This window comes from Symphalangus syndactylus, chromosome 16 (genome assembly GCF_028878055.3).
Source record: "Symphalangus syndactylus isolate Jambi chromosome 16, NHGRI_mSymSyn1-v2.1_pri, whole genome shotgun sequence".
NCBI lineage: Eukaryota > Metazoa > Chordata > Mammalia > Primates > Hylobatidae > Symphalangus > Symphalangus syndactylus.
Window position 1 is genome coordinate 54,087,372 of NC_072438.2, and position 27,112 is coordinate 54,114,483.

The following is a 27,112-nucleotide window of genomic DNA, read 5'->3' on the forward strand; positions in this document are numbered from 1 at the left end:
AATATTTACTATTTTATATTTAATAAATAATATCTAACACTACTTATTTACTTATTTATTTATTTATTTATTACTCCACCCAGGCTGGAGTGCAGTAGTGTGATCTCGGCTCACTGCAACCTCCGACTTCTGGGTTCAAGTGATTCTTGTGCCTCAGCCTCCCCCGTAGCTGGGACCACAAGCGTGCGCCACTACACCCAGCTAATTTTTGTATTTTTAGTAGAGACAGGGTTTTGCCATGTTGCCCAGGCTAGTCTCGAACTCCTGAACTCAAGTGATCTGCCCACCTCGGCCTCCCAAAGTGCTAAGATTACAGCCGTGAGCCACCGCACCCAGCCCTGATATCTCACATTTATTAAAGAATGACACAAGCCAGATGTCTAGCAGGGTAATAAATAGTTCATTAAGATGCATTGTCTTCTGCTAGTTCTATATTCTGTAACATACAAAATCTACTAATAGAAACTTACAGAAAAACAATATAGTACTTTGCCTCTGACTTCAGTCCTTGAAGTAACTTAACACCTCCCTTTGTGTGTTTGGGTTGCAGAGCTGCCAATTTATATTTCCTGTTCCTAGTTGTCCTGAACTGGGTACCTTTGGTAGAAGCCTTCCAAAAGGAAATCACCATGTTGCCTCTGGTGGTGGTCCTTACAATTATCGCAATTAAAGATGGCCTGGAAGATTATCGGAAATACAAAATGGACAAACAGATCAATAATTTAATAACTCAAGTTTATAGTAGGTAAGTGTAATGGGACGTTTGCTAAGGACTATGTATGTATCATTGAGAAATATGCAGAATGTTACTTTTTTCTCCTTAGGTGTGACCAGGACCCTTTTGTGGTGGTGTTGTTGTTGTTGCTCTTGTTTTCAACCAATATTTCATAAAGTCCTATGGTGAATTTAATTCAAGTGTCAGAGGAAAACAAAAATGTATAAGCCATTGTCAACCCAGGAGCCGACAAAGCAAAAGCTTCTATAACTCATGTATAAGCGGAATTAAAAGAATTAAACTTCAGGGCCGGGCGTGGTGGCTCACGCCTGTAATCCCAGTACTTTGGGAGTCCGAGGCGGGTGGATCGCCTGAGGTCAGGAGTTCGAGACCAGCCTGACCAACATGATGAAACCCTGTCTCTACTAAAAATACAAAAATTAGCCGGACATGGTGGCAGGTGCCTGTAATCCCAGCTACTCAGGAGGCTGAGGCAGGAGAATCGCTTGAACCCAGGAGCGGGAGGTTGCAGTGAGCAGAGATCACGCCACTGCACTCCAGCCACTGCATTTCATCCTGGGTGACAGAGTGAGACTCTATCACAAAAAAAAAAAAAGGAGGAGAATATTCTTTTTTGGTGTGCACAAAACTAGAGCATCCCATCACAGCAACAACAGAGAGCATTCATAGGAGGAGGTCTTTTCAGGGGCATATTTGCTGTGTTGGAGACTTGTTTTTTCAGTATTTATGAAATAGTCTATGTAGCCAAAAATAAACTCAGTGAAGGTGAGTTTTAAACGGTGAGTATATATTATTTGCAGCTCCTGGGTTTTTATTCTTAGATGTAAGTTAATACTTAGTAAACAGTATAGACAAATATAACTTGTCTTCAATCTTATGTGATCCAAAGAGGAAAATGTTAGGAAAGGCTTCTCTGAAGAAGTGATATTTAATCTGAAAGCTGCAGAATTTGTATTTTGTTCATTATTAGAATTCTTCAGTGACTTTCACAATGTTTGTTTTTATGATCTATCAAGAAAACAAGGAAAAGAATTTTATTTATCTTTTGTAAGATGATTTGAGCTTTCTTGGATAATAAGAAATTAGTTCTGTTTTTTTCTTTTATACTCATGTCCAGTCTAAAGGAAACCAGAAAAACACGTGTTGTATTTTAAAATGAAATAATGATATAAGTCATTGGTTTTCATTTAAAGCCATAGAGCGTTTGACTAAAACGGTTCTATTAATAATTTAGTAACATTTGAATGCTTATTATATACCAGGGATAGAGAACTAAAATGTCAGTACAGTCTCCAGTCTCAAAAAATAGCTATAAGAAACAATACTTTACAATGATTATATGATGAACAAAGTCCAGAATTTGGCCAGTTTTAAGATTACCCAGTGAATGCCAAATTTATCAAATGGAAAGAATGCTTATTATATATATTTTTGAGTACAAATGCAAATATATAAATAATTTCAGGCCAGGTGCAGTGGCTCACATGTGTAATGCCAGCACTTCGGGAGGCTGAGGTAGTTGGATTGCATGAGTTCAGGAGTTTGAGACCAGCCTGGGCAACATGGCGAAATCCTGTCTCTACCAAAAAACAACAAAAAATTAGCCAGGCATGGTGGTGTGTGCCTGTAGTCTCAGATATTGGGAGGCTGAGGTGGGAGGATCGCCTGAGCCCGGGAGGCGGAGGTTGCAGTGAGCCAAGATTGGGCCACTACACTCCAATCCGGGCAACAGAGAGATACCCTGTCTCAAATGAATGAAATAATTACAGATCTTAATTGCAATTTGGAGTTGATAGTGTGTGTTTATTTGCTTTTCTAGGTTGTTCTACAGCATTTAATCTGATTCTCTCACTTAGCTGTGTAACCTTGGGCAATTTACAAAAAGCAGCTAAACACCCAGTTTCCTTTGTTATGAATGTAATAATAAAACTTACTTCATAGCACCTAGTCTTTTCCAAGTGCTAAGTAAAAGCCATTATGATTATTATTATAGGTTAGTAATGACTATTTGCTAGAGTTTGTCACATCGAGTCACTTCATCAACATTTGAGAACTCCTGAAAACACCGCACAATTTTTAAAATATTAAAATTACCCAATGGAAGACCTGGTATAACTTTTATCTCAGGTGTCCTTTTAGACGTAGTCCAGATCTATTTTAGTTGATTTTCATATAAACTTAAAGATGAAATGCAGTATTATAGTCAGTTATTTAATATCCATTCTAAGGTGTTCCTTTATGTTTGTGTTTCGTAATAGGCTCAGGTAATTTTATGTGTTTTTATCTATGTATAATATAATTTGCTTTTGTTTGGTATTGTAGAAGAAATAATGCTTATGTTTTTCCCCCAGATTATTTCTGGAACAATTATTATAAGGTTATAAAGAAATAAAGATGGGATATAAAACCATGCCGTGTTGATTTAAATATGCTAATGTAAACTTATATGAAATACAAAGAAATCAACTTACAGACAAATTATTTCTCCACAAATTTAGGGTGAAATTATGGGGGCTATTTAGCAAGTTTTTGGAAGAAGCATATTAACATTTCTAAGCAGATAATTTGGTTCTTATTTGTAATAGGTGGTGTTTCACAAGGCGCTTAATTTTCTATAGAAAAGTGTCATTTGGAATAGCAAACACTAGTCTAGAAATTAATCATTTAAACTCTGTTATACCCGCAATTAAGTTAGAATAAGCTATTATAGAAAACCTGACTTTCTTAAGATTGCCCTTAAAATAGGAGCCACTTATAAGGTTTTAAAATCTGTTTTAACATAATGGAACTGTCTTGAAAATTAAGACTATTAATCATTCAACAAATTCGAGTGCCTGCTATGTATTACGCACCGAGAGACTTAGAGGATTTAAACTAAAAATAGATACAATGTCTGCCATCAAGGAATGTACATTATTTTCTGACCTTTAAAAATCACCATGTTGTTGATGTTAGAAGTTTCAAAATATTAGTTAACATTTTAGGATTGTCTTATAAATCCATTGAATTTCATGATTTGTAAAATGAGAACTTCAGTAGCCATCTAAGATAATTAACCTTATGTAACACATTTTATGAAACAAAAATTTTAAATTCTTCAAATTTTCTTGAAAATACACAATTAAACCACATTTTATTTGGTGGTTATCAGAAGTGACTGTAGCTGGTAGTAAACTCTAGTATTTGAGAGGGTAGACTCTGGATATACCTGCCTTGTTTCAATTTACAGGGCCACTTAAGAGCTGTGTAGCATTGAACAAGTTACTTAACTTGTCAAGGCCAATTTTTTCTAATTTGTAAAAGTGGGGCTATCCTGTTTTCATGATACCAACCACAACATTGATTCAAAAATTAAATGAGTTGATATATATAAAGCATCTAATAAATCTTAGCTGATGTTGTGCCCAATGATAATTCATTATTTGCTTATCATAAATAATTTGGTGTTTTATTGGAAATATACTAAAACTACCAAAAAGAATAATTAATTCATAATCCTACCCTTTCTCTCTTTAAATATAAAGTGAAGTAGGCATTCACATTCCCACCCCTCCCTTTTGTCCCTTACCAGCTCCCATTCTAGTGGAATCACTGTTAATCGTTCAGTGTGTATTAGTCCCAACTTTTCCCAATGCTTACGTAGCAGAGCTGTTTGCTACTGAACTTATAAAGAAACAAAATGGGCCTAGAAGCTTTCCTAAAGGAGGGATTGTGGGTGCTGTGTCATTGAGAGTCACACACAAGCACAAACCACCAAGAAGATGCAAGAAGTTCTAATTGTGCATTTAGGCTCTGGGGAAAGCAGGAAGTCCTCTGACTATTTTTAATTATATATCAGGAAAGGAAATGTAGCCTTATGTTTGCATCTCCCAACATTGTAAATGTTCCAGGCTAGTTAAATGTGGCTGTGAGCATTGTCGTTTAACCTGCGGTTGCTTTCCCACCGTGCTCTCTGAAGCCTTCTTTATTCCTCCCCTCGGACTGATGTGCTGTCCCACCTTTCTTTGCCTGATTCATTCTTGAACACCCTTTAAAACTCAGCTCGGGTATCACTTCCTCCAGAGCCCAGTGCCCTTCCTGTTTGCTCCCGTAGTAGCCTGTAGACAGCTCCCTTTTAGGAAATTGCTGTTTGTGTCTCTGTTTCAAATTTTGACCGTAACCTCTCTAGAGTGGGGACCCTATCTTAATCATTTTTGTGTATTTTGTACCATGCACCTAACATGGTAACTGGCATATTAATATTAGTATATGTTTCTGGACCTGAGCTAGCCAGTGATTGGGAAAATTAGCTAGTGTTTTGTTTTGTTTAAATCTTGGTACATGCTACAAATGGGGAAAAATGAAGTGAATTCGAATGTGAAAGTGACTTCATTTGAGTTTTCTTCTAATATAGAGAAAGAAACTTGTTCCTTAGAGCAATGTTACTTCTTATATTTGAAAGAATATAAAATTCCTAACCCAAATGTCGAAGTCTGTCTCTCTTTGGGCCTTCACAAGTTCTCAGCAAATTTCCTCCTGGCTTTCTTCAGGTAGAAAGTAGAGAGCAGTAAGCACGAATTATGTACCTCAAATTATACCATCTGTGTCTTTACCTACTTTCTTCTGACCTTAGATGAAGAGGAAATTCCCTTTCTTATAATAGTAATCCTTCCATCTGTATTTTTCGTCTCATTCCTGTTGCTTCTCTGTAGCTTCAACCAACATCTCCTCTCCCTCCTTTATCTTCCACCTTGCCTTCTGCATTGGCTTCTCCCCTGCATCCTATGTGCATGCCCAGTTCACTTGTCTTTACTGTCTTTTGATTTACCTTCCCTGGCAGTGGCTACCTTCACCCCTTATTCTTTTCATAGGTAACATTCAGGAAATATTCTACTTCGGTAACTTCTTTTTTGTTTTGTTTTGTTTTTTGAGATGGAGTGTTGCTCTGTCTCAAAAACAGGTTGGAGTGCAGTGGTGCAACCTCAGCTCACTGCAACCTCCACCTCCCGGGTTCAAGCGATTCCCCTGCCTCAGCCTCCCGAGTAGCTGGGACTACAGGCATGCACCACCACACCCGGCTAATTTTTTGTATTTTAGTAGAGACAGGGTTTCACCATGTTGACCAGAATGGTCTCAATCTCCTGACCTTGTGATCCGCCGGCCTCGGCCTCCCAAAGTGCTGGGATTACTGGCATGAGCCACCGTGCCCGGCCTCCGTAACTTCTAATTACTCCCTGATGCACAGAGATTACACTTTCTTCACTCTTCCAATCAACAATTTCACGTTATCAACTTTCTCCAAGGCCACCAGACCTAACGGCCAAATACTGTAGGCAGTTGGGTCTTTACTATACAGGACTCCTCTGTGGCTTTCAACTATTGTGACTCCCTCTTATAAATTTCCTTCTTCCTTGATTTCTATGACACCACTTATCTCGGGTCTTCTTTCACCTTACTATCACTTTGAAGACTCCCTAAGAAACCTTATCCTTACCTGGAATCAACTGCCGTCTATGTACCTGGGACTTCCAAATCTACATATTTACTCATGATCTCCAGATCAGGACCCTCAAACTGCTGGGCAGATACTTCAAATAAAAACTTTTCAAACTGAAGTTATCTCACCTGTGATACAACTAGTTGCTTCTAAAATCTGACACTTATGACAGCACCATCCATCACCTCATCGTACATGTTAGGAACCATAGTGTCATCCTGGATAATTCCTTTACCTGTAGTAAGTCCAAAAACTTGTTTCTTTTACCTAATATGTCTTGATTTCATCCTTTATCTATCTGTGTTAATTCTGACCATCCTCATTCTTCCCCCGAATTATTTTAATAACTTATCGTTGGTCTTTTGGCCATACTCCTAAATAACCTGCCATCCAAAAATCCATTTATTACTCTGTCTCAGGAGTTGGCAAACAGAAGTATGGTCACATCCTTCTTTGTCTGAACCTTTAGTTACTCTCCATTTCCTATGGAATGAAATTCCTACTCCTAGATATGGCGTGGTGGACCGAACGTCAAAATAATACGCCTGCTTACCTTTTTTATCTTTGCTCTGTTACCTGCCTCTATGGAAGAATGAACTGATACGCACAGACACTAGGGAAAAGTTTGGTAAAGACAAAATAAACTGTTGGTTTGCCTTTCTCCATGGACCAATAAACCCTTCAGATAATCAAAGATTTCCTTTGTTGGTTTCAACCTTGTGCCTTTGGTATGTCTTGAAAATGTACTTCTTAGGTAGCCTTTTAAGCTAAATATTTCTTGAAAGAGCTGATAAAATTCTGTATGGCAGAAGTTGTTAAAGTATTTGTGTAAGGTGTGATTGCTATTTAATTTGATGAAATACTTTTCACAAATATTAGTTTTTTTATGGATATTTGGGAGACAATGAAGGAATAAGACAGACCTTGTTAACTTTTGTTGGTGGCATCATATGTGAAATGCTACCTAACTAGCTAACATGACACATGACATTCTACTATACAAATGTCCTCATTTTATCCTAGGGAAAATGACATTCTACTATACAAATGTCCTCATTCTACCCTAATGAAAATGCATCATGGAGCATAATGGTAACCCATCCTATCTGCCTGATGGGAAGTGCTGAGAGCAGATGATGTGTCTTATGCACCTTCAGATCCTTGGTATCTGACCACAGAGCAGCATGAAGGAATTACTTTGTATCTGAATGAGCCCATCAAATGTTGATTGTAATTTTATTCCAGAGTTAGACTCAAACAGCACAATGGTTCAAAATCCCACAGGAAGAAAGAGCTGAGAAATATGTTTCAGTGGCTCAGTAACTAAATTTTCAGGTGAAGCATTTGTGGAATTTAGGGGTTGCCAATTCTGCGGCTGCCCTTTTAGCATTTTGTTTGTTTGTTTTTGTTTGTTTGAGACAGCTCTGTCGCCCAAGCTGGAGTGCAGTGGTGTGATCTAGGCTCACCGGAGCCTCCACCTCCTGGGTTCAAGCGTTTCTCCCATCTCAGCCTCCCAAGTAGCTGGGATTGCAAGTGTGTGCCACCATGCCCAGCTAATTTTTGTATTTTTAGTAGAGACAGGGTTTCACCATGTTGGCCAGGCTGGTCTGGAACTCCTGACCTCAGACGATCCACCCATCTTGGCCTCCCAAAGTTCTGGGATTACAGGCGTGAGCCAACTTGCCTGGCCCCTTTGAGCATTTAAAAGATTAAAATGTACCGTAATACTTAATATATACTTTAAATTATACAGTAAAAAACTTTTTTAAAAAAAAACATTGTATGTATTTTTCACTTGATATTCTTTTTTTTTTTTTTTTGAGACGGAGTCTCGCTCTGTCACCCAGGCTGGAGTGCAGTGGCGCAATCTCGGCTCACTGCAAGCTCTGCCTCCCGGGTTCATGCCATTCTCCTGCCTCAGCCTCTCCGAGTAGCTGGGACTACAGGCGCCCGCCACCACGCCCGGCTAATTTTTTGTATTTTTTAGTAGAGACGGGGTTTCACTGTGTTAGCCAGGATGGCCTCGATCTCCTGACCTCGTGATCCGCCAGCCTTGGCCTCCCAAAGTGCTGGGATTACAAGCGGGAGCCACCGCCCCCGGCCAATATTCTTTTTTTAAAACTTTTTTTAATTACAGGAAAGAGAAAAAATACACTGACCGATGCTGGAAAGACGTTACTGTTGGGGACTTTATTCGCCTCTCCTGTAATGAGGTCATCCCTGCAGACATGGTACTACTCTTTTCCACTGATCCAGATGGAATCTGTCACATTGAGACTTCCGGTCTTGATGGAGAGAGCAATTTAAAACAGAGGCAGGTGGTTCGGGGATATGCAGAACTGGTAAGTCATATGTTCTCAGTTAGTGGCTTATTAACATTTTTTTTCAGAAGATGACTGAGCTCATTTTCACATTACAGACAAAGAGATGTTTAATTCAGTTTCACCAGGATGAAATAGAATCCCAGAAGGTTTCATTCACCTCCAGTTATGAGTGGAAGTATACTCTTTTCTAGATAAGAGGATAAAAAGACTTCAGAATTTACACACTTTAGTGTAGCACTCATATTTTTGAGAATGGAATTAAAGGAACCTAACAGAATTATTTTTCTTGAACTTAGATTTTATATCTTTAGTTATCATTATTTCTAAAATCTGTAATTACTTATATACCAAAGCTTAAAACTTTAGCAGCTTTTCATGCTACATAGCTTTTAGACCCTTCTCAGTGTTGTGCAGAGGGAAACAGAAACCTTGAAGTTATATTTTCATGGATTTAAATGAATCACAACTCTGCTATTAATTTACTGCGAGGCTTTGGACAAGTCATTTAAACACTTTATGCCTCAGTTTTTTTATCTTAAAATGAAAATGATGGTGTCTACTCTATAGCATTGTTGTAGGATTCAAATGAAATAATATATATGAAACATCGTATATAGTGTCTAAATAGTTTCCCTCCCCTTTCTCTGGAAGCGCTTGAGATGAAGTATTTTATAATTTAATGATTTTAATTGTTGTTGTTTTCAGACAGAGTCTCACTCTGTAGCCCCGGCTGGAGTGCGGTGGCGCAATCTCTGCTCACTGCAACCTCCGCCTCCTGTGTTCAAATGATTCTCCTGCCCCAGCCTCCTGAGTAGCTGAGACTACAGTCACGTGCCGCCATGCCCGGCTAATTTTTTGTATTTTTAGTAGAGACAGGGTTTGACCGTGTTAGCCAGGGGTGGGCTTGATCTCCTCACCTCGTGATCCACGGGCCTCGTGGATGGGTTTGATCTCCTCACCTCGTGATCCACGGGCCTCGGCCTCCCAAAGTGCTGGGATTACAGGCGTGAGCCACCACGATCGGTCTATTTTTTTTTTTAACCCGAACGACTGTTAAGTCAGGGTTACTCCATCTTACACTTAGAAACCAAAAAAAGTGTTTTAGCTTACTAATACCTTTATCTTTGATAAATTTCATCTGTCATATTGGGCCCACCTCTCTACCTATGGATTTCATTTAGATCCTCTGTGATTGATATGCCTCTTAGACTACTGTCAATGTCACTTCTGTAAGTAGTTTGGTACCAAAGACATTGGTAAAAATCCTGCACAACTTAACTTTCTGTTGTACCACTACATACCCACTGTGAGTATTAATCAGCAATTAATATTTGCATTAAAAGTAATGGCAAAAAGCATGACTACTTTTGCACTAGTCTAATGCTAATCAGCACACTGTGGGTTCATTAAGGGTGAATCTGGTGACCTCGATTGTAATCCTGCTCTAAACACTTTCTTGTTTTGAGAACTTTGGCAAATTACTGATCCTCTTTGTGTCTCTCTTTCCTCATCTGTTAATTAGGCCCAATTATTATAGTACCTACCTCATGGAGTTGTGAAGAAGAAATCAGCTAAAATATTTAAAGTGCATAATAGATTTTAGTGTGTCAAAAGAACTCCATGGATATTACTCATTAGAAAATAAATCATATCATATAATTCACATTTTCATGTTTTCTATTATATACTTATTAATTATGATATATCAGTATCAATAGCATTTATCTTACGGGTCAAATGGATATGAAAATAAAAGTAATGAAACAAGGTTGATGTGGCTTGTTTTAGGGGAATCCATACCTTAAAGGAGCTGTGTCCTACAAAGGCACTTTGCTTATTTGTTCATTGTTTTCATAAAGAATTCTGAAATTATCTGTCTGATCCATTAGAAAATATTATAGATATTGATGTCTAGTTTATTTTTAAATGTTTTATTTATAAAATTTGGCTGAGATCAAACGCATATATTCTCGGAGTGTTCACATATACACTTAATCTCAAAAACTACTTATGTGATTAAAGACCAACAACAAAAGTATTTTCAGTTTTTCAGTGCTTTATTGATAAAAAGGTGTTTATAAGGGTAAGCTCTCTTCTGGAGAGTCCTGCATGGATTTCAGGAAATGACTCAGTCATTCCCATCATCTGCAGATGTTTATTAATGCCCTAGGACCATTCTGATCCCAAATATGGATCACATAATTATGCCTCTACTTTCCTTCCTTTGGGAAATTCATGATATGAACTTCATTGCAAAAAAGGCTTAGCATTATTTTAAGAATTGGTGAAAGTGATAAAACACTTCAATATTAAGGGTTTAACCTTGAGTTCTTATTTTGTGATTCAAAAAATATTTTTAGGACTCTGAAGTTGATCCTGAGAAGTTTTCCAGTAGGATAGAATGTGAAAGCCCAAACAATGACCTCAGCAGATTCCGAGGCTTCCTGTGAGTAACACATGATGAATGTTTGTGGGTGTGAGTGGAATTGTGTTATTGCAATCGTACTTAATTTGATAAAGTGTTTCTGTGCGTATACCCTTGTTAAATCACTAAAGGTCATAACTTTAGCCACCTACTAAAATTGTTTGGCTTATTTTAATTATTTAATAAGTATTTACACACACACACATACACATGTAATATTCATTCTGGAGGTATCTTGTGGCATCCATATCCCCTTTGCCAGGGCAGCTAGAATTTGGGGTCCTTACCTAATCTCGGGCATCAGCCCATAAATGCTCTATGGCCTTGAGCCAAGTTATCTACCCACTTTGATCCTCAGTTTCCTGATTTTCAAGAGAAGACAATTAGACCTACTTCACAGTGTGAGAAGAGAGCAAAGTTCCCAAATCATTTTTTGAAATGAGAATTATCCTGATATTATTACCTTGATACCAAAAGCATATAAAGACATTTAATAGAAGACCAATATCCTACATGAGCATAGATGCAAAAATTCCACGCAAAATTATAACAAATCAAATCCAACTATGTATGAAAATGATAATACATTATGACCCAGTGGGACTTACTCCCCAAAAATCAGGATTCGTTTAACGTTGGAAAATAATACAATATAATTCACCATTCTAGTACTATATTAACAAACCATATTAAACAAACCAAAAGGGAAAAACCAGGTAGTCATCTCATAGATGTAGAAGAAGCATCTTACAAAATCTAACTTCCATTCCTGCAAACTAGAAGTAGAAGGGAACTTAATCTGATAAAAGGCATCCATGAAAAACCTAGAGCCAGCAGCATATTTAATCATGAAATACTTCTCCCCTGAGATCAGGAAGAAGACAAGCTTACACTGGAAGGTCTAGCTAGTGTAGTCAGGCAAGAAAAGGAAATGAAAGATATCAAACAAGAAAGAAATAAAACTATCTTTTATTCACAGATGGTATAATGTTCTTTGTAGAAAATCTGATGAAATCTCCAAAAAACTACTAGAAATAATGAGTTTAGCAATGTTGTAGAAAACAAGATCCAGATACAAAAATCGATTGTATTTTAATATGCTAGTAATTAGCAGATATTGAAATTTTTAAGAATACAATTTATTATAGCATCAGAAAAATGGAATGCTTAAGTATAAATCTGACAAAAAATGTGAAGTACCTGTACACTGGACCACTAAACGCTAGTGAAAAAAAATTAAAGAGCTAATTAATTGGATATCAGTTTTCCCCCAGATTTATCTATACAGTCAGTGAAATCCCAATCAAAATCTCAGCAAGATCTTTAAGAAATTGACAATCTTATTTTAAAATTTAAGTGGAGATGCGAAATAACTAAAGCAATTTTGAAAAAACAAGAAAAAAGCTAGAAGGCTAAAACCACATGATTGCAAGATTTATCAGAAAGGTATAATAATCAAGCCAGTGTCATTTTGGCATAAAGATAGACCAGGAGATCAATGGAAGAGATTATAGAGTCTAGAAATAGACTGACATATTTATATACAACTGGTTTTTAACAAAGGTGCAAAGACACATAGATGGAGAAAGGTTATCTTTTCAACAAACAGTACTGCAGCAATGGGGTATTTATATTTTCAAATGTGAACTCCAATCCATACCTCTCATCATTTACAAAAATTAACTGAAAGTGAATCCTAAACTTAAATGTACATCTACAGTTATAAAAACTTGCAGGAAAAAAACATGGTGGAAATCTTTTTACTTTGTATTATGCAAAGATTTCTTAGATACAACACCAAAATCACAATCCATTAAAGACAAAAAAAATAAAAGAACTCATCAAAATTTAAAATTTTGCTCCTCCAATGATACTTTTTTTACAATGAAAAGACAAGTCACAGACAGGAAGAAAATATTTGCAATCCATGTATTTCATATAGGACTTATATTCAGAATATATAAAGGCATCTCGAAACTCAGTAATAAAACAAACAATACAACTTTAAAAATGGTCAAAAGACTTTGAACTGATGTATTTGACATATGAATGGCAAATAATTTTGTGAAAAGATGCAGGTTAAACCACAGAGCTTTACCTGCTAAAATTAAAAAGATCAAGTGTACCAAGTGTTGGCAAGGATGTAGAGGAACTTGAACACTCATATGCTACTGGTGGGAATGTAAAATAGTACAACCACTTTGGAAAACAATTTGGAAATTTCGGAAAAAGCTAAGCATATGCCCATTATGTAACATGGCCATCCCACTCCTAGACTATTGCCCAAGGAAAATGAAAATATTTGTCCATTCTATGACCTGTATACAATGCTCATAGCAGCTTTATTTGTAATAGCCAAAAACTGGCAGAAACCCAAATGTTCATCAACAGGTAAATGGATAAACAACTCAAAGAAGTTGGTTAAAATTCTAGGAAAAGTAACAGTATGATGGAAGGAAATGTAGAATATAATAGTAGCATCTTTTAATTTTATTTTTATAGGTTCAATGGTCTTTGTGTAGATTTATTACATGGATATGTTGTGCAATGGTGAGGTTTGGGCGTCTAGTGTACCCATCTCCCGAATGGTAAACATTGTTTCTAATAGGTAATTTTTCAACCCTCATGCCCCTCCCACCCTCCTTTCTTTTGGAGTCCCCAGTGTCTATTATTTCCCTCCATATGTCCATGTATACCCATTCTTTAGCTCTCACTTATGAGTGAGAACATGCAGTATTGATTTTCTGGTTTTGAGTTGGTTCACTTAGGACAATGGTCTCAAACTCCATCCATGTTGCTGCAAAAGACATGATTTCATTGTTTTTTCCAGCTGAATAGTAGTCCACAGTGTGTGTATGTACATATATATATATTTATTATTTATATATATATAATCCATCATGATCACATGGTTTTATTCCAGAGATAGAAGGATAGTTTAACATATACAAATCAATAAATGTGATTCACCACATAGACAGAATTAAAAACTAAAACTAGGCTGGGCGCAGTGGCTCATGCCTATAATACCAGCACTTCGGGAGGCCAAGGTACTAGACGCCCAAACCTCACCATTGCACAACATATCCATGTAATAAATCTGCACATACTTCATAACAGTATGAAGACCTCTCAACGAACTAAAAGTAGAACTACCATTTGTCCCAGAAATCCCACTACTGGGTATCTACCCAAAGGAAAAGAAAATGTTATATTAAGAAGACACCCACACTTACGTGTTTCTTGTCATGCTATTCACAACAGTGAAGTCATGAAATCAACCTAAGTGTCCATCAATGGATGATTAAGGACATGGTGTGTGTATGTATATATATACTTTCTTATGCTTGTTGGCCTCTTGTATGTCTTCTTTTGAGAAATGTCTGTTGATGTCTTTTGTCTACTGTTTTGTAGTTGTTGATCTGTTTGAGTTCCTTATAGGAACTACTAGCTTTCTGCCTATCCAAATTGTCACTTTTCCCTAGGTTTCTGGGCAACATGTTTCCCTGCCCTTTGATTCTCGTTTGTGATGGGCTCCTCTGATATCAGTTTGCTTTGAAATTTGCTGCTTTATTTTCTGATTATCATGACCTGACTGCCAAAGTGGCCTCCCTTCTGGAATCCTCAGATTCTGCCTTCACTAGTGATTGGAGGGGCTTTTGTCTGTTCTGTTCATGTCCATCCTGAGAGCTGGCCTCAGCCACTGGCAGGGAAGAATTTAATAAGAGAATCGGCCTAGGTAGATACAGTGATTTTTCTGTGGAATTATTTTAATCCACTAAACTGGCTCCTTATTCTTTTCCTGCTTTGTGGCCTGTTTTCAAAAATTAAACACAAATTGAGATGCTCAAGCTACCTGTCTATATGACACCTTCTTTGATCTTCATGCTCCAAGGTAGAACTGACATCCTCTCTATTTGTGACTACACTGTATGCTGAATATCAGATTCCTATCATACTATCATATTTTTACTATTCTTATATGTTTCTACCTGTATTACCTCCTCTTAGACCACAGGAGTCCAGACTGCATATGTTCGTTTTTCTGTTTCTAGCATCTGGGTTGGAGTGCTGGGCACATAGTAGATAGATGTTTCATGGAAGCTGTATGTGACAGCCAGTGCCTCATACAAAACTCTGAAGGTTCCATACCGTAAGTGCCAATTATCAGACACATGTAAAATACAGGACATTTTTGGAATTTGCAGTAAGTGCAATTAATATAGAAGCTGAACTTTGTCTAATGGTGGTATCTCAAAGTGATTTAATGGTGAAAAATAAGGATTTTGGGGAAAAAAATCTTAATACTTTCCGAGGAACTTTGGAATTGATGATTTTATATGTTAAATTCTTTCCTATAAGGACTCTAGGGATAAGAAAAAAAATGCCACATTGCTGAGAACTGGCTGGTGCTTACTTGGGAATGCTGTATGCAAATGTGAATGTTGGGACTTAATTTCCTCATCTGTAAAACGAAAAAGTTGAATTAGCTTAAACTCAAGGATGCATCTGGCTTTTACCATCTCTTCGTACACAGGCCTGTGCATGTGCAGGAATATAAACATATACCTGTTAGAAGAAAGTGCTTTACAACGTATGGGGGTGAAATGATAAATCTGTCTTTCTCTTTCTTTGTAGTATGAAACCTTATTTGAATAATTTTTATTTAATTTTAATTGTAATTTCAAATAGCAAGGTTATATTAACAACTTTTATATATGTAAGGAACAAGCAGTAACTTGTAAATTGAAGTTTATTGCTAGAAAATAACCTAATTTTCATACTGAAATTAAGAGGACATTTTCAAAATATGTGAAAACCATTACTGTTGCTCTGTATTTTTGCCACTGTAGCAACTTAGTCAAGTAATTACTTCAATAATTTTTAAGTTATTTATTACAGAAATTTTCAAACACGAAAAAGTAGGAAGAAAAGTATAACGAACACCCATGTGGCGTCACTCAGCCTGAGCTATTTCAGTTTTTCCATCTTTGTTTCCACTTCCACTTCCTTTCCTACCCCTCCACTGTGTCATTTCACTGTAAAAACTTTACTATATACTTATAGCAGATATGGACTTAAATGAGTCACAACCACAATACCATTATCACACCTAACAAAACTTAACCATTCCATAATATCATCTAATACCAAGCTTTTGTTCAAATATCTACAACTGTCTGAAAAATGTTTTCTAATAGTTGTCTTATTCTAACCAGGATCAAAACAAGGTCTACACTTTGCATCTGATTGATATGTCTCTACATTTCGTCTCCCAATAAATTGAGTGATTGAGCTTACAGAATTGATCACATTCTAGATTGAGGTGACTGCCCCCTCCTTGGGTTGGGCTTCCCCTCCTTCCCCCTTTTGTTCCCCTACATCATTCATTTTCTGAATAAACCAGGTCATTTTGCCTGCAGAATTTACCACGTTTTAGATCTGGCCAACTGCATTCTTGTGGTGATGTTTAACATGTTTCTCTGGCCATCTTATTCTCTGGGACATTTAAAGAATCTGATGAAAGAAACAGAGTCTCTCCCTGGAAAACAGCAAACATGTATACACACATATATACACACACACCCAAAATATTGCATACAATTTCAAAGACTTCACAGATCCTCTGAAGCCACAGACCCCAGATTGAAATGCCTAATAGAGGCTTGATTAAGCGCCTGTAGGGCCATGACTTTCTTTCCCATAAATCATGAGGCCCATAATATCTCCTTGTCCCATTGTAAGATTAGTGTTATCAGCCTTGTCCTATTATTATACAGTTCCCATCAGGCTTTTTAACCATTGATTTTAGCAGCCACCGATTATCATTTCCTAGAATGATTCTTGATTTCATCCAAGTCGAAAATGACAATTTTAAAATTCTATCAGGATATTTTCCCTCATCTATTACTAAGTTATCCTAAATACAGTTTGTACTAGAAAAGCAGGATTCTTGCTTGGAATTTTTTTTATAGTAATAGAAGTTGACAAACAATGACTACCATTGAAAATAATGGTAGTTAGAAACTTGTTGCATCTTTTCCTAGACAAAGTAGTAACTGATTCACAATAGCAAAGACACAGAATCAACCCAAATCCCCATCAGCGGTAGAATGGATAAAGAAAATGTGACCTATATACACACCATGGAATACTGTGCAGCCATAAAAAGGAATGAGATCATGTCCTTTGTAGCAATGTGGATGGAGCTGAAGGCCATTATCCTAAATGAACTAATGCTGGAACAGAAAACCAAATATGACATGTTCTCACTTATAAGTGGGAGCTAAACATTTAGTACATATAGACACAAAGATAAGAATAATAGACACCAGGGCCTAATTGAAGGTGGACGGTAAGAGGAGCATGAGGTTCAAAAAACCACCTCTTAAGCATGATGCTTATCACCTGGGTAATGAAATCTGTACACCAAAGCCCTGCAACACACAATTTACCTACATAGTAAGCCTGCACATGTACCCCCTGAACCTAAAAGTCTAAAAAAAAAAGAAACAAAAAACAAAGCAAGTAACTGCAATAACCAAAGTAAATGGGCCAGAGATTTGGAAACCTTTCTTGTGAAATGCCTTTTTACTCCAAGTCAAAAACATTCAAGGGCCATGAGATTTATTTTTATATCCCCACTTTTGCTGTTTAAAAGTGAATTTATATGCTGTCTTTCTTATAGAGAACATTCCAACAAAGAACGCGTGGGTCTCAGTAAAGAAAATTTGTTGCTTAGAGGATGCACCATTAGAAACACAGAGGCTGTTGTGGGCATTGTGGTTTATGCAGGTGGGTTATGTTTCTAATTTTCATTGTCTACTCTGTGCTTTTCTACAAGTTAACATTTTTCATTTACTCAAAAATGCAATCTGTTGAAGCAGAAAGGAAATTTTGTCTGATAAACTTAATTATTGGTCTCTTTTTCTAAATGGATCACAAAGGCAGATTAAACTGACGAAATAGATCATGTAACTGTGTTTTATTAAATTGTCTGCAAGAGAGATTTTTATATATGGCATTCGCTTCTTGGCTTTAATTGGTACATTTTCTATCATACTGCACATCCTTCATAGGCCATGAAACCAAAGCAATGCTGAACAACAGTGGGCCGCGGTATAAGCGCAGCAAATTAGAAAGAAGAGCAAACACAGATGTCCTCTGGTGTGTCATGATTCTGGTCATAATGTGCTTAACTGGTGCAGTGGGTAGGTAAAATTTGATTATTTGCTGACATCTTTTCAGCAAGATATTAAAGTATTTTATTTCAAAATTATATCTGTGAATATTTGACTTTGGTAAGGTGGATTTTATTTGTCAGTAATGTTTTACCTCATATCCTTGTCTCTTTCATCCTTTGGCCTGAAAAATATTAATGTTGACTCTATCCATTTGCATTTTGCCATAGTACTGAAGAAACCTGGAGAGTGACTTAAAGAGAGAGAGACAGAGAGAGAGAATGTATAGCCTTTTGAATTTGAATTTTGTTTCCAAAAACAAACAATTGATGTTCAACCAAAATGAATACTCTCGTTCCTTCTCCTTTAGGAATAAAGTTTTTTGTTTGCATGCTATATATTTAGCATCCTTTTGATGTCTGTGTATTTTTTGAAAGGTCATGGAATCTGGTTGAGCAGGTATGAAAAGATGCATTTTTTCAATATTCCCGAGCCTGATGGACATATCATATCACCACTGTTGGCAGGATTCTACATGTTTTGGACCATGATCATTTTGTTACAGGTAATTTTTTATTAAGCTTATGGTAGAATTTTAACATCTTCGCTGCTTATCCAGCTATGTTCAGTTTCACATCCTTTCTTTAACCTACGTTAACATTTTAAAACTTGTTTGGATCTTCTTAGGTCTTGATTCCTATTTCTCTCTATGTTTCCATCGAAATTGTGAAGCTTGGACAAATATATTTCATTCAAAGTGATGTGGATTTCTACAATGAGAAAACGGATTCTACTGTTCAGTGCCGAGCCCTGAACATCGCCGAGGATCTGGGACAGATTCAGTACCTCTTTTCCGATAAGACAGGAACCCTCACTGAGAATAAGATGGTTTTTCGAAGATGTAGTGTGGCAGGATTTGATTACTGCCATGAAGAAAATGGTGAGTGTTGAATTTCCGTGAAAACCAACCTTAGCATTGGTCTTTTTTTGAAACCACTTAAGTGTTGCATGTCTGACAATTCTGACATAGAAGTGGTTTATTTAAGCATTGAGTACTTAATGCTTCCAGATGGGCTTTAAACTTCATTGTTGTTCCTTCAGAAGCTAGTAGGTTAAAGTCAAGGAGTCTACTGCCATGGTTTCTCTAAAAGCGAAGTAAATTACTAGTGAAAGTCAAAGGTGGGAATTGGAGCGATGACAATGATACTGTACTATAAATACTTTTGAAAAGCTAATGAAACTATGGGCCATTTCTTTGAAAAATATTTTGGAAATAATTCCAAAGGGGTTACAGGCTCCTTCTAGCCTCATTATTTGGCCCCTAGGTATCCACTGGTGCTTGATTAAGAATAACTAGTTTAAGCAAAATGAGCTGAACTTCTGACTCTAAAGAAATAAATTTGTAAATTCCAAGTTTACAAAATTCTTTAAAGAGTTGAACTTTATTAGTTTTGCAATTTATAAAAGAAATATGTGTTCCTTTGAAGATAGTTCATAGAAGTGAACAAAACAAATTAAAAGCCCTACTCTCCCAAGGTTAACCACCATTAACAATTTGGTGAATATGTAACCAGCTATTTCTTTATGCATATTTCTCTATATGTGAACATATATTTACACATTTTCCCTTTTATGAGGGAGAACATGTAATAGTACTATTTTTGTAAATTCTTTATTTTATTCAACGATGTCTTATGAAATTTTTCCTAAGTCAGTTCATAACTTAAAATTAAGAATATAGTTTTCTACTATATGTGGTCAAACATAGTTTGCTATGCTTAATGGTGGCCGCTTAGTTTGTTAATATAAAAGCACTTGTAGTTAACATCACTTCTTCATTCACCAAACATTTTGTGAGCTCCCAATATGTGGCATGAGTCCCTGATTGCATGTAATTTAGATTTATGACAAGAAGATAGATAAATAAGATTAAAAATATGATAAATAAAATTCAGCATGCATTATGCATTTTGGTACATATATACTTATTCAATAGTTTTTATAAGATACATTTTCCTCTAAAATATCATGTTAATTTACATTCCTACAACCCAGAAAAATAGTGCTTGTTTTTCACACCCAGCCATAATGTAATGAAGTTACACTTTTTAATCTGTGTGATTTTTACGGGCAAGTTAGCACTTCATTGTCTTAATTTGTCTCTGCTTAGTAATGAGATTTTTAACTTTTTATATGTTTTTCAGTCATTTGAATTTCCTTGGTAAATTAATTGAATTATTTCCCTCCTTTTTAAATGGGGTTTCTTTGTTCTTGTTAGTGTGTGGGAGAGCTTTTATGTAAGGTCAGGGTTAATGTTGTATGCTTAGTCTAGATTGTTTGTGGCCAGTGCTGATGTTCATTTGTGCACTCATTTAGAACAAGTTCTTAAATACTTTGGATATCAACCCTGATGTTATATTATCCTTTTCTTCTATATGTGACAAATATTTTTCTGGTTCATTATTTATCACTTATTAGTTTTCTATCACTGCGTAACAAATCACCACAAACCATAATGGCTTAAACCAACACAAATATGCTGTCTCACAGTATCTCTAAGTCAGGACTCTGGGTATAGGATAAGTGCCTCCACTGCTCAGGGTCTCTCACCAGGTTGAAATAGAGGTGTCTGCTGGGACTGTGATCTTACTGATGACCTTATCCTATGCTTAGCTCACTTGTATTTCACAAAATTCAGTGTACTGAAGTTTTAGGACTGAGGTCCTTGCTTTCTTGCTGCTGTCATCCTGGAACTATTCGCAGCTCCAAAAGGTTGCCTGCTGTTTCCTGCCAAACAGCCTTACCACAGCAGAGCAGTTTGCTTCTACAAGGCCAGCAACAGAATTTCTCATTTTGAATCTTTCTGACATCAGAAAAGCCCTGAATCCTTTTTAAAGGATTAACCTAATGAGATCATGTCCACTGAGGATAGTCTTCTTTCAGATTACTCAAAGTCAGCTGGTTAATTACATCTGCAAAATCCTTCCACTTTTGCCACATAGCATAATTTAATCATAGCATAGTCACAAGATGCATCTACCATGGGGGACCGGACTCTTCAGGGCTGTCTTAGAATTCTGCCTACCACTAAACTGCTCTTCCAGTGTCTCTTCTTACCAAAAGGTTTATATCTTTGTTATATAAATTTGTCAATTATTATGAATATTATGATTTCTTCTTTTTTTTTTTTTTTTTTTTTTTTTTTTTGAGACAGAGTCTCGCTGTCGCCCAGGCCGGAGTGCAGTGGCGCGATCTCGGCTCACTGCAAGCTCCACCTCCCGGGTTCGTGCCATTCTCCTGCCTCAGCCTCCCAAGTAGCTGGGACTACAGGCACCCGCCACCTTGCCCGGCTAATTTTTTGTATTTTTAGTAGAGACGGGGTTTCACTGTGTTAGCCAGGATGGTCTCAATCTCCTGACCTCGTGATCCGCCCGCCTCGGCCTCCCAAAGTGCTGGGATTACAGACGTGAGCCACCATGCCCGGCCAAATATTATGATTTCTGATGGTAGTGTTGAGCTTAGACAACCCATCATACCTGGTATTGTTAAAAAATATACATATTTTCTTCTAGGTACATGTATTTTTAAGTCAACTTTGGTAACCTGTGAGTGTAAGGGGTAAAATGTTAAGTGTTTATTATGTAATCACCATGCAAATGTAAAATATAGCTAATCATATTGACTATGATGACACTCTGCATTATGTTTCCACTTATAGTAAAATTTAAAAGCCATCACTAACCCCCATCAAACAGAATAGATCACTGTTATCATTTTAATGCACTTTTGGGGTCTTTTTTTTTTTTAACACATATGTATATGTTTTTGTTTTTAAGATATGCATTTGCGTGCACACACACTTATGTTTTTGTTTTTAAAACAGAAATGGCATCGCAGTGTGATTTTAATTTTATAGCCATTTTCCTGAAGACTTCATCATTCATTATTCAATAAAATGGAACCACATTAATAATGCTATGCTAAACCTCTATAGTGCGTTTGTGAGGTTAGTGTTTTCCTGAATTATTTGACCATAGATCCCCATTTTTAGGAACTGTCTTACAGCAACGATGTTTCATAAAATATACAGTGAGAAGCACTGCTTTATTTTTTTGTATTTATAACACAAAATTTTGTGTTCATAATATTTCGAAGAGCTAATACTAGCCCTCCTCCACTCTAGTCACTGAACATACATATCCCTGCCCAAGTGAGTACTTTTCGTTTATGCCTCCTCGCGCAGAAAAGATACCAAGTGACTGGGAATCAAATGCTATCCTGACTGAACTGTAATTGATAAGCTACCCGTCTGGGAACCAAACAGTGCCTTTGACCACTTCTCTACCATAGACACACCCAGAGCTTCTGGTCTTTTTTATGCAGTGGTTTAAAATTAAACACGTGTGTACACACACACACGCACACACACACACACACACACACATACACATAGTGAAGACCAGTTCTCTCTAGAAATTAATTCTGAGGCATATTTTCACTGAAGTGAAAACTATTTTAACAGTGTATCTGTGTTTTAATGGCTAGTCCTTTAGGGTTTTCTGCAAAAGTGTTGCCTAGAAGATAATTTGGTGAAGAATATTGCTGCTTGGAAACAACCTCTTACACATGGAATTGCACTAAACACACCTGACAACACCATTGTGTATTGTAAAACCTTCTAGCTTCGAAATGTGTTCCGTGTACTGTCAGCATCAGCAACATCCGGGCATGCTTTTAAATTGTAGAAATTCAGACCCCTCTTCAGAGCTTCAATTAAATGCATTTTAATAATATCCCCAGGTGATTAATATGCATATTAAAATTTTAGCAAGCCACTCCTTTAAAAGACTGCTTAAAGAGAATGACTTTCTTAAAAATAAACTTTTAAATTTAGGATAATTTTAGATTTACAGAAAAGTTACAAAGATATCCTGGAGGGTTCCAGCATGCCCTCATGCCGTTTCCCCTGTTGTTATCATCTTGCATTAGTCATATGATATATTTGAGGTAAGTAATGAACAAATGCTGAGACATTATTATTAATTGAAACCCATACTTTATTTGTACTTCCTTCATTTTTACCTAATGTTCTTTCTCTGTCCCAGGATCCTAGCTAGGACGCTGCATAACAGTCATCATTTCAGTTTCTCTAGATGACAGTTTCTCAGATTTTCTTTCCTTTTGATAAACTTAGCAGTTTTGAGTGGCATTATTCTGGGATTTTGTAGAATGCCCATCAATTTGGGCTTGTCCAGAGTATGCCTTTATGATGCACAATTTGTGAATCTGATTTACATGGAGGCAGTAGCACTGAACGCTTTTCAAGAACAAGGATTTTGGAATCAGGCCTCCTGAGTCTGCATCCCATTTCCACTACCTGCAAGCTGTGTGGCCCTTAATGACTATCTAATTTCTCTGTGCCTCAATAAAAAGGATCAATGACACTATTTATCTCATTGGATGGTTAAGAGAATGAGAGAAGATAATTCACATAAAGAATTTAGAACAGCAAATGGCACAAAATGAGTTCTCTGTAAATATAGCTGTTGTTACTGTTGCTGTTGTCATAAATATTGTTAAAATAAGAAATAGGCCTATCTCTCAAGGAGCTCATGGTCCAGGGTGGGAGGCAGATATGTAAACGTAAATTATCATGTTCATTGTCATAAGATATAAAGTCAGTGTTCTTGTTCCATCTTGTTTTGATTTTCAGACAGTCAGTATTGGAGGTGGATTTTGCGCTGATTAAGGCTTGGGATGTTGAAGGCAGGATACTGGATGTTCTTACAATGCTGGAAATGTATGGGGAATTAGTTTAGAACAAAGGTTTATATATCAAGGAGATATGGGTGATACAGTTGGAGGAGGTTTGGTTGAGTGTGTTATTTACAAGCAGGCAAAAGTTGGAATGCTGGAAATGTTTGCAGATTTAGTTCATAGTGAAAGGGTGGACGGAGGATTGATGATACAATTGAAGGAAGCTCATCTGAATGCTGTTCACCCTTGTTTCGGGCCCTTTGGAGAGCACATTGAAAGTATGATAAACTCTTTGTTCCGTAGACTCATGCCCACTTCTTCCATACATCAAATTGATAGAAGCAACAGGCTATAGGAAGATTACTGGGTATATGAAGAGGGGAATGGGAAGAAAAGACAGATTGGGGATTAAATAATGAAGAGAAATAAACTAGACAATTTGGTACCTATCTCAATACCTACCTTCAGACAAAGGAAAGAATAGACTTTGTCAGTTTTTTCTTATGAAGCAGAAGGTAAGAATTCCTGCCCTGCTTTGAGGCATTCATGTAACTAACTATTTTAAAGTCTACTTTAAGGTAAGTATTAAGAAATATTAAATACTAAGAAATATTAAAAGTCATAACGATTTGGATAAGTTTTATCAATATTATAATAAACCTTTGTTTCTCATACAATATTTTTTTTTTAACACAGGGTCTCACTCTGTTACCCAGGCTGGAGTGCAGTGGCACGATCTCAGCTCACTGCAGCCTCAACCTTCTGGGCTCAAGTGATCCTACCACCTCAACCTCACAAGTAGCTGGGACTATGGGTGCATGCCACCACACATGGCTAATTTTTGTATTTTTTGTAGAGGCAGGGTTTCACCATGTTTCCCAGGCTGGTCTCGAACTCCTGGCCTCAAGCTATCTGCCCGCCTTGGCCTCCCAAAGTGCTGGGACTACAGGTGTGAGCCACTACACCTGGCCTCACACCTAATTTTTATAAAATTCTCACTGAGCCTGGAATTATAGCTCCAGTAGCTTTGTTTTCTGAATCACATTGTAACTTTACTGGTCTATTTCCTTTTTTGAGAAGCAGTCTAGTCTCGCCAGGTTGCAGTGAAATGGTGTGCTCTTGGCTCACTGCAGCCCCTGCTCCTTGGGTGTAAGCAACTATCCTGCCTCAGCCTCCCAAGTAGCTGGGATTACAGGCACCCGCCACCACACCTAGCTAATTTTTTGTATTTTTAGTAGAGATGGGGTTTCGCCATGTTGGCCAGGCTGGTCTCAAACTCCTGACCTCAGGTGATCCACCGACCTTGGCCTCCCAAAGTGCTGGGATTGCAGGCCTGAGCCACCAGGCCTGGCCTATTTCCTTTTCATAGCTTCCACAAAATGATTAAAGGTTGAGTCACTTCATGTCTTCTTGATTCCACTTTTGCAATTGTACTGACTGAACAAGTTTTCCCTACAGTAATAGCTGAGCTACCTGGAACTATACTAATTATATAGTTGCATGATGACTGATTTCCCTAATGATGGCTAGAAGTTACACGATCATTAAATATAGCCTTCATGTTTATATGTGTTTTGAAGTACAGTATTACCCCCTTATCTGTGGTTTTACTTTCCACGGTTTCAATTACCTTTGGTATAGTAAGATAAGATATTTTGAGAGAGAGAAAGAGAGATCACATTCACATAAGTTGTACTACAGTATATTGTTATAATTGTTCTATTTTATGATTATTTTATTGTTAATCTTTTACTATGCCTAATTTATAAGTTAACATTTAGCATAGGTATGTATGTATATGAATAAACAGAGTATATTTAGAGTTCAATACTATCCATGGTTGCAGACATCCACTGGGGGTCTTGGAACATATCCCCTGTGAATAAGGGGAAACTTCTGTATTTTTAAAATATTTTTAAAATGGTGTTACATCACCAATAAATTCCTTGAGCTACTCAAGGATTTATCAGTCTCAGCACTATTTGGGCTAGAGTAATCTTTGTTGTGGGGGACTGTCCTGAGCATTGTAAGATGTTTAGAAGTATCCTTGGCCTCCACCCACTGAATGCCAGCAGCACACTTCGCCCAGTTATAACAAGCAAAAGTGTCTACAGCCATTGCCAAACCCCCAGGTGACAAATTCATCCCATGTGGAGAACCACTGAGCTAACTTCTTATATACAAATCACTGCTGAGGAGCTATAATTTAGTGGGCAGTGTGCTGGCTTTGGAGGCAGAAGACCTAAATCGAACTTCCAGCTCCACCGATAACTAGCTGTTTAACCATGGTTAAACTGCTTAATCTCTCTGGGTCTTAATCTCCTCAGCTGCAGAGTGGGCAGTGTTAGTTTCTACCTGATGGCATTATTTTGAAGATAAAAAGGGAATATGTATACATATATTATACACACACACACACACACACACATGCATGAAAAAAGGAGGACCTCAAAAAATATTAACCCCCTACCCCACAACTTTCCCTTAATACTAGGAATATTGCATTCACATGTCTATTGATTCATTCCTTTATTATTCATCTAATAAATTTTTATTTAAATGACAAAACATGGACTCACTGAAATTAAGCAGGGGATACTGGCCATGTGTTTAAAATTGGCCCTTTTAACATATATAGGTAGATTCAGAAACAGTAAAGCATGGGGCTGTGGTGTCTAATAGAACTGATTTTAAGACTAATTTGTAACATTTTTGTGAGATGCGGCAAATTACTTAAGTTTACTTATTTGTAAAATGCAGGTATTAATAGCATCTGCTGAGATACAGTGATTAAATGAGGCAAGTGCCTGGTACATAAGCAAATGCCTGGTACATTCTGCACATGTAATCTATAAATTCCCAATGAGTGGTATGAGTAAGAGCCAGTATAGTTACAGAGGTCTTTGTGGAGGAGCTGGCATTTGAACTAAACTTCTAAAGATGTTCAGTATTTATGTAAACAGAAAGGACGAGAATGAATATTTCAAGCAAAGGCATAGATGAAAATGGAGGAGATCAGAATCTTTGGGACACAATATGTAAACCAGTGTTTGAAGCTGGAAGGTCATACTGGGAAACATTCTGTGTTGTTTAGGCAGATTATATGAGACTTGCAGAGCTGGGAAAGATCTTTTTTTTTTTTTTTTTTAATTTATTTATTTATTTATTTATTATACTTTAGGTTTTAGGGTACATGTGCACAATGTGCAGGTT

The 27,112-nt window shown here is 36.9% G+C and overlaps 1 protein-coding gene across 9 annotated transcripts in view; it reads left to right on the top strand.

The window, feature by feature from the left end:
* ATP10D (ATPase phospholipid transporting 10D (putative)) overlaps nt 1-27,112 on the top strand; it is a 110,377-nt gene that overhangs the window by 30,390 nt on the left and 52,875 nt on the right. For 5 of the 9 annotated variants that reach the window (XR_008651819.2, XM_055246555.2, XM_055246556.2 and 2 more), the window contains 7 exons: nt 551-745; nt 8,350-8,554; nt 10,897-10,982; nt 17,650-17,756; nt 18,041-18,172; nt 18,580-18,707; nt 18,830-19,082. Coding sequence is in view for 8 of the 9 variants with exons in the window: in XM_055246555.2 (XP_055102530.1) it covers nt 551-745; nt 8,350-8,554; nt 10,897-10,982; nt 17,650-17,756; nt 18,041-18,172; nt 18,580-18,707; nt 18,830-19,082 (1,106 nt within the window). In the remaining variant the exon portion in view is untranslated. The remainder of the gene's footprint in view (nt 1-550; nt 746-8,349; nt 8,555-10,896; nt 10,983-17,649; nt 17,757-18,040; nt 18,173-18,579; nt 18,708-18,829; nt 19,083-27,112) is intronic. The other 4 variants (XM_063619490.1, XM_055246559.2, XM_063619492.1 and 1 more) reach the window with 1 other exon arrangement.